The sequence below is a fragment of the Petaurus breviceps genome, unplaced genomic scaffold, assembly GCF_028583685.1.
Source record: "Petaurus breviceps papuanus isolate PSGF00001 unplaced genomic scaffold, PetGlider_PUasm1.0 90804, whole genome shotgun sequence".
NCBI lineage: Eukaryota > Metazoa > Chordata > Mammalia > Diprotodontia > Petauridae > Petaurus > Petaurus breviceps.
The window spans coordinates 5,710,777-5,726,269 of record NW_027187348.1 but is presented as its reverse complement, the minus strand read 5'-3'; the positions used below and the strand labels follow the sequence as shown (position 1 = coordinate 5,726,269).

General features: G+C 43.4%; 1 protein-coding gene across 6 annotated transcripts in view; it reads right to left on the bottom strand.

The window, feature by feature from the left end:
- The window catches only part of GRAMD1B (GRAM domain containing 1B), a 338,159-nt gene that overhangs the window by 49,095 nt on the left and 273,571 nt on the right, over positions 1 to 15,493 (bottom strand). For all 6 annotated transcript variants that reach the window (XM_069070083.1, XM_069070084.1, XM_069070085.1 and 3 more), the window contains one exon: positions 5,502 to 5,712. In XM_069070083.1, the coding sequence (XP_068926184.1) occupies positions 5,502 to 5,712 (211 nt within the window). The remainder of the gene's footprint in view (positions 1 to 5,501; positions 5,713 to 15,493) is intronic.

Sequence of the window (15,493 nt, the reverse complement as noted above, 5' to 3'; positions counted from 1 at the left end):
CACACACACACACACACACACACACACACACACACACACACACACACCTGTATAGCCTTTGCTAAGCTCCAGGAAGTCCTCGACCCTTCCATCTACACTGATTCTCCTGTTTCTGTTTCCTACTTCATCAAAGCTTCTCTTAGTGTGGGTCCTACCTACAAGAGGTTGCAGATATTATCAGCTCCCTCATCTGGTTTCTGAGAGTGAAAAGGGGGATATCTAATAGCAAGTGAATGGGCTATTCTGCTTTAACCCACCCCGGATAATACTTCTTTCCAAGTCGTCCTTTACCACAAGAAGTGAGGACCAAAAGGCAGAAGAGGATTAAGGGAGGTGGGACACAAGGAATGGATTCTGTAAATGGCTGGAGGGGACATGGGATGGGATCTGGGAAGCTTTTAATATCAGGCTATGGGGGGGTGGGGATCAGTAGAACTGCTTTAAGCAGACCTACAGGAGAAGGGTACAGGGAGCAGTATGGCAAGAGGGAGAGAATACCTCTCACCCTCTTTAGTAGAAGCAAGGGAACAGCTAAAGGAACCAAAGATGGATAGAAAAAGGATGAGAAGTTATCTTGGCACTGACTGCTGCCCTGAGAGCTGGAAAGATCTATCACATACTAGGGGAATGGGGTAGGCAAAGTGAGCAAAGAGAAGAGGAAGGAAAAGACTAGAGGATAACACTGGTAATTGGACAGTCGGTGGGGGGTTGAGAAAAAATGACTCCTTACTTTGATCAGGTTAAGTCTGTCATACTGGAAAGAAAATCAGAAAAATTAGAACTGAAGGGGGAAAAGAAGATAAACGTAAAACAAAGGAGAAGGGGGAGTCAGTGCTACAGAGGCCAAAGAAGAGAGCCACAGACTGAGCAAACATAGTAAGCACAGGGGACAGGCCATGATCAATGGGGTCAGGTCACTGAATTAGGGCTTGCAACATTTAAAGGGCAGCTCTGCTGAGAAGGACCCAGCACTGACTTAGGGACTAACCATCTCTATTGCGAAATGAGAGTTGGAATCCAGTTTTGTGGCTCCCTCTGGTGGTTGAAAATCATTACTACAGAACTGGGGGTTGGAGTATCTTCAGCCACTTGAGATGCTCTGGGAACAACCCCAAAGATAACATACTCTAGTAGCACCTATACAGAGGTACCAGGGTCAGGCCCAGTACAGTTGTTCATGAAGACAAAGACTGGTGTTGTCTGGAAGAAGCAGAACTGTCAAGCTCATTTAGGTTCTCAGGGAGTGGTAAGGTAAGGTTTAGAGTCACAGGGCCTGTGGTAGAATTCTACTTTTGCTACTTTGGTAAGTCACTCTCTCAGACTCTGAGTCAGATTCTCATCTGTAATGATCGGGTCAGACTAGGTGATTTCTAAGGTCTCGTCCAGCTCTGTGGATAGGATAATCCTGTGATGGGATAGATAATGGCCAGACTTCCTTTAGGAGAGCTAGATGGGGAAGTAAGGGCATGAGGGGTAAAATGAGGGCCTGGATAATGTGTATCCTGCCTTGGATTCACTCTGGTCACCTCCAGATACTGGCTCATTACTTCTGGGTGACAGGAGATAAAAGAGAGGAAGCAGGGTATTCTCACTGGGGGGGGGGTCTTCCTACCCCATTTCTGTGGCCTCTTCCTTCCCTTATGCTATTTGGGCAAAACATGGGTTTTTCTTGTCTCCTGATGAAGTTCCTCCCTCTCCCCTTGTGTAGGCTGTAAATCCGTCACTATCTCATCTCATACCCCTGTATCCTGTGAATAGCAGTCTTGGTTTTGCATTAGGAAGCAACAGATCCCCAAATCTGACTCTCATTATCCATGGTCATAGTTCCCTAACTACAGTGGCCTCTTCCCAGTCTCTGCTTTCTGTCTCATCCTCTCTGATACATCTTCCTCACACTTTCCCACTACCTACAGCCTCAAGTCCAAAATCTTGACTAAGGTTCTTTAGTTCAGATCCTAACCTACCTTCCCAGCTATATCTTACATAATCTCTTCACATGTTCTGCAGACCAACAAAACTAGAAAATGCCCTGAAGTTTCCCACCTCTAGGCTTCTGCTCATGCAATTACCTATACAAAAGGAATGCCCTTCCTTTACAATCATCACTGGTTAGGTCCATTATGGCCTGGCTCAAATATTCCCTCTTCCTTTATTCCTTCTATGATCTTCCCTAGTTACGTGGTCTCTGAACTTTATTTGGACCTCTTTCATGCCCTTATAATCATTTATTTTTGTAATATGATTGTGTATATGTCTTATCTATCCTACCAGACTAAAAGCTCCGTGAGGCTAGGAACTATATTATTATCTTTGAATCTTCATCAATATTGTTAGTACAGAGTGAACACTTTTAGTTTACTATGTAACTGAATTGGCTGATCACTGATCCCACATCCTCATCCCCACCTCCCTCCATGATTCTGTCTATCAAAGTTTTACCTACTTTGTTCAGGCCCAGCTCAAGCACCACCTTCTCCACAAAGTCTTTCTACCTAGACCCCACTTTGTTTATACCACTCATGTGAATTTCTCATACACTAACTTCATCGTAGCTTTTTGGTTATATGTTCTACCTCCCTTACTAATGCAAAGGCTTCTTGAAAGCAAGAAAATCACAGGGCCCAACACAATCAAGTTCTAAATAAATAAGCATCTTGGCATCATTCTCAGCCATCGTACACTGAGCACCTTCCTTGAGGAAAGATACGCTGATCTTCTGCTAGGGCTGGAGGCCAAGGGATTTTTCTAAACAGAGTCTCAAGGAAAGAGGGAAAAAAAACAAGCCTTGCTTTAAGCAAGTAGCGACCATGAGGAGCTTCAAGTTCTCTGAAGCTGACCTCTCCTCCCTTTGGGCAGGCAGCTAGGGGCTATCATATTCCTTGAACTTTGAAAGGCTTTTTGAGGTAACCTTAGCCAGTTCTCTAACTTCAGGCATGACTACACCACTAAAATCATAAAATGTGCTACTATGCCTTAAATCTCTTGGAGGAAAGAAATTCTGCCACTTCTGTGCAGCAGAAAAAGTACTGGATTTGTGGTTCAAGCCCTGGTTCTGCCACTTAATTAATACCTGTGTGATCTTGGGCAAGCACGTCATCTCTATGGGCCTCAGTTTTTTCACCTGTAATATGAAGGGCTTAGATAAAAGCCTAGGGAAACATTTAAATCTGAAAAACCAAGAGTTCTATAAGGTTTCTGAAGTCTTTTCCAGCTCTAAATCTCTGGAGTCTGTGATCCAGTACCAGTATCTCATAATTCTCCTGTCTAAGTCTCTAACTTAAATCTTCCCTGTTGTATCTTAAGCCCCATTTTTTCAAATTTTCTTACACTGAGGAGGAGAAGAAGTACTCATCACCTTCTCCCAAATACCCTTTCAAATAGGAGAAGACTGTTAACAAATCAATCAAGAATTGCTTGAGATATTTAGATCTCACCCCTCTCTTCCTTGGCCTATTTCCCAAGTTGAATGGTCATGCCTTGTACTAATTCCTGGACTTCCTTCCAAGCTCCCCACATCCTTCTGATGTTATAAGGTCACTAGAAAGCATTCCACACTTCTCCTTGGGTTCTGACCAGAACTACTTTCAGCTCACCAACCTCAGGGCACTGATACCATGCCCTACCAGTGGGTGCATTCCATTTCCCGATCGAGATCCAAGAGCCTAAGACTACCCACATTCCATAGGACTGTGGGAGATGCGGATAAGGGATGTTTATAAGGGATGCTTAAGCTGAGCTGCTCTGAAAGACTTGGTAAGAGGGAGAGGGGATATTCAGGTGGGTCTCTTGAGGTCACTGATATGCAATATACATGATGGGGGACCATGAGAATACTCCATGAATTCATAAATATTATCTTTCCCCCAACCCCTAACCCCAGCCAAGCCACCACAGTATGGCAGCTTAAGACCCATAGTGAGTCTAACAGGATTCCCTAGTTAGGGATTCCCTAATTAGGAATGTACCCTCCATTCCCTGAATAAATGAAGCTGCCACTGGTAGAATTCTGAACAATAGTCAGCACCAGATAAGGAGGGAATTGAGAGTAACACAGAGTCAGCATGAGGCTGTATCTTGGAAGCAGGGAGTGAATCAGTGGGTACAGTAATCCCAGGTGTGATGAGTGGGCCTGTTCTCAGATCTCTGGTACAACACAAATGGCCCCTCAGTGACTTCAAGCCAACCTGACAGGACAAAAATGGAACCTGCCCCTCTGGGAAAAGGACCAAGCAAGACAGTTTCAGGGTTGGTTTGCTGAGCACTACAAATAGTTCTACTGCAGAGGGAAGAGAGAGAAAGACAGACAGAGAGATGGTGTCTTACTTTTGAGAGGCGCTTGTGAGACTAAGACCGAGCATGCAAGGGAAGGGGTGAGGGGTTGGAGAGGAAGGGGAAGAAGAACAAGAAATCAAGAGACAAAGTCAGGTGGGAAGAGAGCTCCCCCACAACCTACTCCCAGAGGTTCCCACCCCCTTCCCAGTGCCTGAGGGTCCAGAGATGAAGGGTAGTGTGACCCGTGAGGACAGATACCCCAACTCATGAATTGCTACTATTGGGATTTCTTCCCTGATGTGCAACAAGACAAAAAATGTCTCTGACTCTCCGCCCCTTCCCCACCCCCACCCCCCACCCCACCCCAGGGCTCCATAATAGTGGCACTAAAGGAATATAGGTTATAATGCAGTATCCCTTAAAATAGGTTTGGAGGAAATCTTTCTGGTCCCAATGACTGATCACCATTCTCACAGTCTGGGGACCCAAGGAGCACCAACTCCCCTCCTCTCAGTCACCCAGCTGGGCCACTGTGCTCCCCCTGCCCTGTTCTAACTGGGGCCTCAGACCCTGGGTCCCTAGAGTCCCCAGGGTGCAAGGTCTGGGTGGAGGTGAGGGTGCTAACCTACTGTAACAGAGGAAAGGGAATGATCTAGCATCCCAGAGCTGGGCCCATTCCCTGTGGAACCTTTTTCTAAGGGGCTGAGCCTACTGTTAACTACAGAATGACAGGTTCAGGAAAGAAAGGAGAACAAAGAAAACACATAAAGAAGGGCCTTCCTGACCCTTTGGCAACTGGGGCCCCCGAACAAGGGTCTTTTCTCTAGCTCACATCCTGAAATGAGACCTGAGTGAGGTGAGGGAGAGAAGAAACTCTTCTAATTTCTAATGATTCCTGGACCACCTCCCCAACCCTTTAGAGTTTCCCATGTGTATCCCTGTTGTGAGAAGGAAAGGGGCTCCAAGTCTAGCTCCCATTTAAGTGGATTCCCACTGAAACTGAGGGAAAACTGGTTTGGGGGCATTATTTATCCATTCCCAATGTGTTTAGTCATAAGTGTGTTTACCTGTGACCTTCCCTCCCTCCCATCCTTTTGCTCCATCAATTAGGGTCTCAGGGAGCTGGGACTATCCCAACAGGTGCAGACCAGAGGATATGCTGCCCATCCTCTTCCCCATCTCAGCCTCTCCCCTGCAGCTGACTGGGGGCATGGGTACTTCCATCTCACCTTGGAATTCTTGCTGCCACTCCGGCCAGACTGGGAAGAACAGCTGCGCTGTACCCCTTGCTCTGGTGTAGATGGGGACTTGTCGGAGGAGTGGTCCGAGCCCTTCTCCACCATGGTGTCTCCGTCCGGGTTCTGTGGGGTGGGTGAGCGGGACCGCTTGCGGAGGATGGGGGAGCAGGCAGGCGTGCTGCGGTTGGAGTTACTGGCAGTACTGTAGGGGCAGAGGGAGGGGGAGACAAAGTAGAGTGAGGTTAATGAGGAGTAGCAGAAGAGATGCTGAGGTGAGCCAGCTCAGCCAACCAGAAAGAGCTGGGGCGAGGGGGCACTGGGAGAAAGCATCCTAGCAAGCAAGGGCAGTAAAACCGCATCAGACAGCAGAGGGCAGTGGTGTGCTGTCAGGTGCAAATAGAGCAAAAGGAAGGAGGAAGTAGATGAATTCATCAAGTGTTCACACTTTGTGGCAGTATCCTCATCATCAGGACCAGCATCAGTACCACTGTGCATTTAGACAGGGCTTTGGGCTTCTCAAAGGTTAAGTGTTGTCCAAGGTCCCAGAATTCCTTTGGGACAGAGCCAGAATGACGCCTCAGCTCTCCAGACCTCGAACTATCTGTATCTTGTGGTTTCCTCTTAAATTGTAGTTATAATTCCCCCACTGCTCATTGTAGAAATACCCACAGCAAAAACTTCCCTCAGACATTCCTATCTCCCCAATTATCTAAACATTCACTGGGCCACTTTCACTTTCCACCTGGAAAAAATCCACTTTATGTGAATGATTGATTTTGAGATCTCCTTCCCCCCCTTTCTTTCTGGACTAGAAAAAAGAGATAGGAAAGATAGAGAATAAGAAAGAAGGGGGTGCTTTGTTCAGTTGTGAACTTTTAAAGTGCTTCTAGAGGAAGAAGAAAGTATAAAGAAATTATTTTAATAGTAAAAGGAGGAAAAGTAGGAGGGAAAAGAAGAGTAGGGAGGAGGAGACTGAAAGAAATTAGGTGGGGAAAAACGGATACAGTTCAATTGAGCCAATATTATGCAAAGATTGTGTGCAGCTAGGTGGTGCAGTGGATGGAGTGCCAGGTCTGGAGTAGCAGACTCATCCTCCTGAGTTCAAATCTGGCCTCAGACACTTATTAGTTGTGTGACTCTAGGCAAGTCACTTAATCCTGTTTGCCTCAATTCCCTCACTTGTAAAATAAGCTGGAGAAGCAAATGGCAAATCATTCCAGTATCTTTGCCAAGAACACCCCAACCACTGAACAACAATTCTGTGCTTAAGTAAGCACCATGCTTAGGATTTTCCAAAGTTTAAATGAGACAGTTTCCAGTCCTCATAAAGCTTCTTATCCAGTAGGGTAATAAGACTATTTTAGGAGGAATGTTACATGATAAATGCTATTAAAGAATGAAATTGAAGACTCATATTTGCATTGGGAAATGCCTGGGAGACCTACATCCCAGTCTTCCCCTTAGGGAACACAGAGCAAGGGAAAGAACATTGAGATTTGCATAAAACAAAACAAAACACCTCAAAACAAGCTATAACCTAGGTTTTCCCATTCAGTTCATTTGCAAATGGAAATCCTCTTTCCTAAGTAAAAAAATCCCACCTGGAAGTAGGGATTTCTTAACCTCTCCCAAGCGTCAGCAGGGAGAAGGCCAAGAGACAGAAGAAAGAAGCTGGAGAAATATTAAAAATAAAATCCACAGGGATAGGAGTGAGAACTGAATTGGATAGCTGGAGAATTAAGAAGAAGCAAAGAGAACAAAGGTACAAAGGAAGGAAGGAAGGAAGGAAGGAAGGAAGGAAGGAAGGAAGGAAGGAAGGAAGGAAGGAAGATGGCAAAGAAATAGCAAGGAAGAGAAAGATAACATGGCATAACAGAAAAGTGTCCTAGATTTGGATTCAGTATGCCTGTGTTCAAATCCCAAGCCTGCCATTTACTGTGTGGCTTTGGGGAAAGTACTTAACCTCTCTGGGCCTCAGTTTCTTCAATTGTAAAATGAAGGACAGACTAGATGAGAAGTTCTTAATTCTTTTTTTGTACCACTAACCCTTTTCCAAAGTCTGGTAAAGCTTGCAGATCACTTTTCAGACTGCACCTAACCTAAGCTTTGAAGGAAATTAGATTCCAAAGGATGAGGGTGAAGAAAGAGAGTACATTTTAGGAATAGAGAATAGCCTGTGAAAAAGTCCAGAGACAGGAGATGGAGTGTGTCATGTGTGAGTAACAACAAACAGGCCAATTCAGCTGTACCAAAGAGTGTGTGAAGGGGGTGATGTATAAGTCTGGAAAAGTAGGTTGGAGCCTGCTTGTAAGGGTCTTTAAAAGTCAGAAGTTTGTATCTGACCCTAGAGTTAATAGGAAGTTAATATCAGTTAATAGGAATTAATTTCTAATTAAATTAGAGTTAATAGGAAGCCACAGGAACTTACTGATCAGGAGGATGACCTGTGTTTAGGAATATCACTTTGGCTCCAATCACTTCCAATACATGTAAAAAATGACTCTAAACAAACTTTAGAGCCACAGAACCCATAAAGAGACAGAGAGAAACAAATCTCCTGATGAAGGAAGACAGGCAGACAGACAGGAAGGGTCTATTACACCAAGCTGGGAGCTGAGCACAGGCCAGTGGGAGCCACAGTTTCAGCCCCAGGGTGGCCCCAAGCAGCGTGGCCTGAGCAGACTTCAGGAGACTGAATCATCAGTAGCTGTGATGGTTTCCAGACTTCCGAACCCATAAATTCCAAAGACAAAATAAAAGGTCAGTGAGGAACTCTGTTGGAACAGAGGGGGACTGAAGAGTGTGGTCCAGTCCCTGCTTCCAGGGCGAGAAGCAGTGGAGGTATAGCACCTGTGCCTTGTGGCTGCCTCAGGAGCTCCTGGACTGCAGATGTAGGAGGACCAAGTGACCATTCAGAGGGTAATCATTCTTGCTCTAACCTGCTTGGATCTGGATCATGGTCTTGGGTGGTGGTCCTGGGGTATGTGACCAGTGAGCCAAAGCTTGTGGGGGCTATAAAGAGGGCACCCTCCTAATAGCTCTGGCAGCTGCAAAAACCTCAGCGATTTGGGACATAGCTCTCTCCATTCTGGAACAGAGTTCTACCATGGCAAAGAGCTCAAAAGTCAAGTAATTGGCTGACAATATGAGCAAGCAACAGAAGAACAAACAGACCATAAAATCCTTTTTTGGGGACACAAAGGATGAAGGCATGAAGCAGGAGGAAGACAATGAAGTAAGAACTTCTGCATCAAAAGCCTCCAAGAAAAATATGAATTGGTTACAGACCCTGGAGGAGCTCCAGAAGGAAAATCAAGTAAGATAAATGGGGGAAAAACTGGGAAGAGAAATGAGAATGATGCAAGAAAATCATGAAAAGAGAGTCAACAGTCTGCTAAAGGAGACCCAAAAATACACTGAAGAAAATAACACCTTAAAAAATAGACTAACTCAAATGGCAAAAGAGGCCAATGAAGAAAAGAATGCCTTAAAAAGCCAAATATGCCAGATGGAAAAAGAATTTCAAAAACCCACTGAAGAGAATAACTCCTTCAAAATTAGATTGGAGCAACTGGAAGCTAATGACTTTATGAGAAATCAAGATACTATAAAACAGATCCAAACAAACGAAAAAAATACAAGGCAATGTGAAATATCTCATTGGAAAAAACCACTGATTTGGAAAATAGATCCAGGAGAAATAATTTAAAAATTATTGGACTACCTGAAAGCCATGATCAAAAAAAGAGCTTAGACACTATCTTTCAAGAAATTGTCAAGCAAAATTTCCCTGATATTCTAGAACCAGAGGGCAAAACAGAAATTGAAAGAATTCACCAATCATCTCTTGAAAAATATCCCCAAAAGAAAACTGCTAGGAATATCATAACCAAATTCCAGAGTTTCCAAGGCCCAGGAGAAAATACTGCAAACAATCAGGAAGAAACAATTTGAGTATTGTGGAAATACAATCAGAATAACACAAGACGTAGCAGCTTCTACATTAAGGGATCAAAGGTCTTGGAATATGATATTCCGGAGGTCAAAGGAGTTAGGACTAAAACCAAGAATCACCTACCCAGCAAAACTGAGTATAATGCTACAGTAGGGGAAAATATGGTTATTCAATGAAATGGAGGATTTTCAAACATTCTTGATGAAAAAACAAGAGCTGAACAGAAAATTTGACTTTCAAATATGAGAAGGTAAACAGAAAAAAGAAATCATAAGGAATTTATTAAAGTTGAACTATTTACATTCCTACATGGAAAAATGATAATTGTAACTCCTAAGACTTTTCTCAATATGAGGATAGTTGAAGGGAATATATATGTATACATACATATATGTATGTATGTATGTATAGGAGGGTATATGTATATATAAATATGTATGTGAGTATGGGCATATGTATGTTCATGTATACATAGACAGAGGGCACAGGATGAGTTGAATATGAAGGGATGATATCTAAAAAATAAAACTAAGAGGTGAGAGAGGAATTTATCGGGAGGAGAAGGGGAGCAATAAATTAGGGTAAATTATCTCATATAAAAGAGGCAAGAGAAAACTGTTACAATGGAGGGGAAGAGCAGGAAGGTGAAAGGGAATGGGACCTGATTCCCATTGAATTTGGTCTAAGGAGGGAATAACATATACACTCAATTGGGTATCTTACCCTACAGGAAAATAGGGGGGGTAGGGGATAAGAGGGGGGATGATAGAAGGGAGGGCAGATTGGGGGAGAGGGTAGTTAGAAGCAAACATTTTTGAAAAGGTAAAGGGTGAAAGGACAAACAGAATAAGTGGGGGGCAGGATAGGAGGGAGGGAAATATAGTTAGTCTTTCACAATATAACTACTATGGAAATGATTTGGGTAACTACACATGTACAGCCTATATTGAATTGCTCATCTTCCCAGTGGGGGTGGATGAGGAGGGAAGAAGGGAAAAAAATCTGGAACTCAAAAGTTTTTTTTAAAAAAGTGTTTAAAAATGTGTTGTTTACATGCAACTGGGAAATAAGATATACAGGTACTGAGGTATAGAAATCCATCTTGCCCTACTAGAAAGTTAGGGGGGTGATGGGGGAGGATATAAGAGAGAGCAGATTGGGGGAAGGGGTATTCAGTAGGCTTGCTATTTGGGGGTAGGGGTAGGGGAAAGACAGAGAAAAAAATTGTAACTGAAAATCTTGTGGAAATGAATGTTGAAAACTAAAAATAAATAGATAGAAAACAAAAAAAAAAAGTAAAAGAGAAAAAATAAAATAAAAACCATAAATGAGCAACTAAAAAAAAAAAAGGAATATCACTTTGGCAGGTATATGGAGGGCAGACTGGAGGAGGGGAGAGAACTGAGACAAGGAGACTGAGTAGGAGGCTCTTGCAACAGTCCAGGTGAGAGGTGATGAAGACCAGGACTCAGGTGGTGGCTGTTTAAGTGGAAAGAAAGGAACAAATGCTGGAGATGTTTGGACAGGGCAACTGCTTGGATATGTGGGGTGAGGACTGGAAGATGCCTCCAAGGTTGTAAAACTGGGTCACTGGAAGGATGGCAGTGCCTTCAACAGAAATAAGGATTTCTGGAAGAGATGTGGATCTGGGAGGAAAATAATGAGTTCCATATGTTTGAGAAGCCCATGGAGTATCCACATTGCAATGTCCAATGGGCAGCTGGAGATGCAGGCCTTGAGAGCAGTAGAGAAACAAGGATGGACAAAGATCTGAGCGTCATGTGAACAGAGGTGGTAACTGAACCCATGGGAGTTGATGAGGTTAATGAGAGAGTTATGTGGAGAGAAGACACAGGGCAGAGCCTTGGGGTACACTCACTCACAGGGGGTGAGGTAAGAATGATTATAATATATAGGACACTAAGGAATGAGGAGAATCAAGACAAAATGGTGTCATGAAAAGCCCAAAAAGAGAGTAGTCAGGAGGTCAAGAACATTAAATATTATAAACAGGTCAAGAAGGATAAGGCCAAAGAAAAGGCATGTCCTTTTGGGAAAAACTCACAGGATTCTCTTATTTGTTCAGTTTGTTCCCTCTCTAATTCAGATAGGTGACACAGTGGATAGATAGAGCACTGGGCCTAAAGTCAGAAAGACTTAAGTTCAAATCCACAGACACTTACTGGTTTTGTGACCCTGGGCAAGTTACATAACCTCTGTCTGCGTCAATTTCTTTAATTATAAAATAGGAACAAAATATACCTATCTCCTAGAATTCTTGTGAGGATCAAATGAGATATTTGTAAAGCTCTTAGAATACAAGACTTCTTTCCTTCCTTCTCTCCCTCCCCCCTCATTCTCCCTTCCTTCCTTCCTTCTTTCCTTCCTTCCTTCCTATACAACACTACCAGATTACTTCAATGATTTTACTACTGCAATTGCTCCCACTAATAATGAAGATTTCAATGAGTAGACTGCTGCGGGGTGCATTTCCACTCTGAGATGGCAGGGAAGGCTGGGCTAAAAGATAATATGTTGAGATTTAGGGTTGCTCAAGACCCAAAAATACCAACATGGCAGGTCTTGCCAAATGAATTCAATCCAAGTCTTTGTCTCACCAAAGTAAAGCAAAGTTTATTAAAGATTCACCACAATGGGTAGGTATACTTTTAAGGAGGTTAAGTATTTGTTACAAGCAGGCCACAATAATCTGACACTGAATGAGATAGATTGAATTCTCAGCCCCATCACGGAGGCCAGATGGATCTTACATACAGAAAGTGTTCGGGAGGACTTAGGGGTAGTCTGGAAGAGGGGTTTGGGGAGGGTCTTGAGGAGGAGTCTAAGGAGGATCTTGAGGGGACTGAGGTCAGACTCCAGGAATGGGATTAAGGGTGGGAAATAGCTGAAGGCTACCTGGAGATGACAGACAGTGGAGGACATGGCTAGTTTAAGGATAACAGATTTGGGTATAAATATTTTGATAGGATCAAGCTTGGGTAGTAGCTGGATGATGGAGGGCTAGGTTAGGTTAAGAGTAACAAAGATTTGGGTCTAGTGATAATGAAGGTTTATGGCCTCAGGCAAGTGCCTAATCAAGTGGGAAGATTCAATCAAGAGTTCAAGGGGTTTCTCAGAGCCTGTACCCCATCATCTGCTCCAAACAGCAGTCTATTCATTGTACTGAGTGCGTGTCATGTTTGTTCCTATCACTTTGTTTTTGTTTATACCAGTCACTGCTTAGAATGTCCTCCTCCATCACTTCTCTGAATTTAAATTCAACTCCTCTTTAAAAGTCTTGTTAGAGCTCCGCTTTCTCCATGATGCATACAACAGATCTCCCTTTGAACAATCACTGTTGTACTTACACACAATTTAATCCATTAATTATTTTCTAATTATTTCATGTGTATGAATCCTTGATGGTGGGGACCATGGATAGGATTAATCCAAACCCTTCCTTTTCCTGGTGAAGATGAGAGGTGTAGGAGATAGAGACAGTGAATGGCAGAGCTAAGACTAGAGTCCTACCGTGTTTCCCCCATAATAAGACCTATCCCGAAAATAAGCCCTCCCCTTACTGTGTAAGATTCCTCTAAAATAAGCCCTCCCCCGAAAATAAGCCCTATTGAGATTGCTACTGTAGTGAAGGTGATCCCCTGCGCTACAAGCTACATTACGGTACCCTCTGTATGCACCGCCCCCCCCCCCCCCCCCCCCGTGAAATGCACACGCGCTCTGAGCTGCATCCAATCAGAGCTGCAGCAGTGAGCGCGTCATCCTGTTCTTCCCCAGTGATTTGCTTGCTGGCGCCATTGAGAGCAGTGCCTCGGAGGAGAGCTGAGGCAGGACAACATAAACCCTCCCCTGAAAATAAGCCCTCTGGTGTTTTTCTTTCCAAAAAAAATTAATAAGACAGTGTCTTATTATCAGGGAAACACGGTAGTGATGAGGTATGAGCTCTGGGAGCCCCCTCGAGCTCTCCTTGAGTCCTTGAGGTACAGGCTCTGGGAACCTCTCTTGGACTCTTGATTAAATTGTCTCATTTGATGAGGCATTTGCATGAGGCAATAAGCCTTACATTGTGGCTGGGTCCAAACCTCTAGCCTAGTTACTAACTACTAACTACTAACTCTAGCCTAGTTGCTAGCCAAGCCCTCCATTGTTCATCTACTTCCCACCCAAACTGGCTTAGTCCACCATTGTTTGTGGTCTCCAGGTAGCCTCCAGCAACTTCCCACCCTTAATCACTCATTAACCTCTTAACTCCTCCTGAAGACCCTCCCCAAACTCCTCCCCTAGACCACCCCTAGATTTTCCCACAACCTTCTGTATGTAAGACCCCATCCTGTCTTCATGTTTGTGAGAGTGCCATAGAATGGCCTAGCACAGACTTACTCTGTGCCTAATGCAAGTAAACTTTTAATAAACTTTACTTTTCTTTGGCTGAGAGAAGACTCGAGTTGAATTCATTCAGCAGGACCCAGCGTGTTGGTATTTTGGGGTCTCCAGAGCAACCCTAACCCTCTTAGTGGGTAACCTCTTCACCAAACAATTCCATAGAAAGGGCCTCAAGCCAGTTCTAGTCCAGGACATCCTGGAGAGGCAGTTCTTTCATCAAAGCAGGGCCAGCCTCTTCATATTCGGGTGACTCCTGATCATGAGAATAGCACAGCTACTTTGGAGATAATTAGTCTAATATTTGAAGAATTTTTTTCTAGCACCACCATCATTCCTACCTTAAGAAACCATAAAAATGTAGAGGGTATCATAAAAATGAAGAGGTTACCTACTAAGAGAGTTTATTAGGTGGCGCAGTGAACAGAGTACCAGACATGGAGTCAGGAGGACCTGAGTTCAAATCTGGCTTCAGATCCTTAACACTTACTAGCTGTGTGACCTTGGGCAAGTCACTTAACCCCAATTGCCCTCCAAAAAGCAAAAAAAAAAAAGATTTAAGTCTTAATTAAAAAAAAATTTAGCACCAATATTAATTAAAGAAATTGTTCTACAGTTTTCGGTTTTTGCTCTCCCTGGTTAAAGTATTGATCTTATTTGTGTCATAGTAGAAATTTGGTAGGACTCATTCTTTTTTTTTTTTTAAGCAATTGGGGTTAAGTAACTTGCTCAAGGTTACACGGCCAGTTATTTCTGGGTGTGGTGCTAAGTATCTGAGCCTGGATTTGATCCCCAGGTCATCCCAACATTGGAGCCACTGCTCTTACTCGCTAAGCCACCTGGCCTCCCCTAAACAATTGGGGTTAAATAACTTGCTCAAGGTTACACAGCCAGGTGTTTCTGGGTGGGTAATAAGTGTCTGAGCCCAGATTTGATCCCCAGGTCATCCTGACACTGGAGCCAGTATTCTTACTTGCTGTGCTACCTGGCCACCCCAGTAGGACTCACTCTTTACTTATTTATTTTTTCAAATAGTTTCTGTAGTATTGGAATTAATTGTTTCTAAATGTTTGGTAAAATTCACTTGAAAATTCATCTGGGGGGTGGCTAGGTGGTACAGTGAATAGAGCACCGGCCCTGGAATCAGGAGGACCTGGGTTCAAGTATGTCAGACACTTAACACGAAAACTAGCCATGTGACCTTGGGCAAGTCAGTTAACCCCAACTGCCCTCCAAAAAAAAAAAATTCATCTGGTCCTAGGTGTTTTTTCTTAGGGAGTTCATTGATAGCTTGTTCAATTTCTTTTTTTTTTTTTTCATTTTTCAAATGCTTTATTAACTTCTGATTTACATCATTCATTTCCGCCAGATTTTGAGTTACACATTTTCTCCCCATCTTTCTCCTCACTGCCCCAAAATAGCAATCCCACAGTATGTCCTCTCCTCCAATCTGCTCTCTCCCATATCTTCTCTCATACCCCCTTTAACTTTTCCAGTAGGGCATGGTGGATCTCTATGCCCCAGTGCCTATATATCTTATTTCCCAATTACATGTAAAATAGTATTATTAATAGTATATATATATACATATATATATACATATATATATATACATATATATATACATATA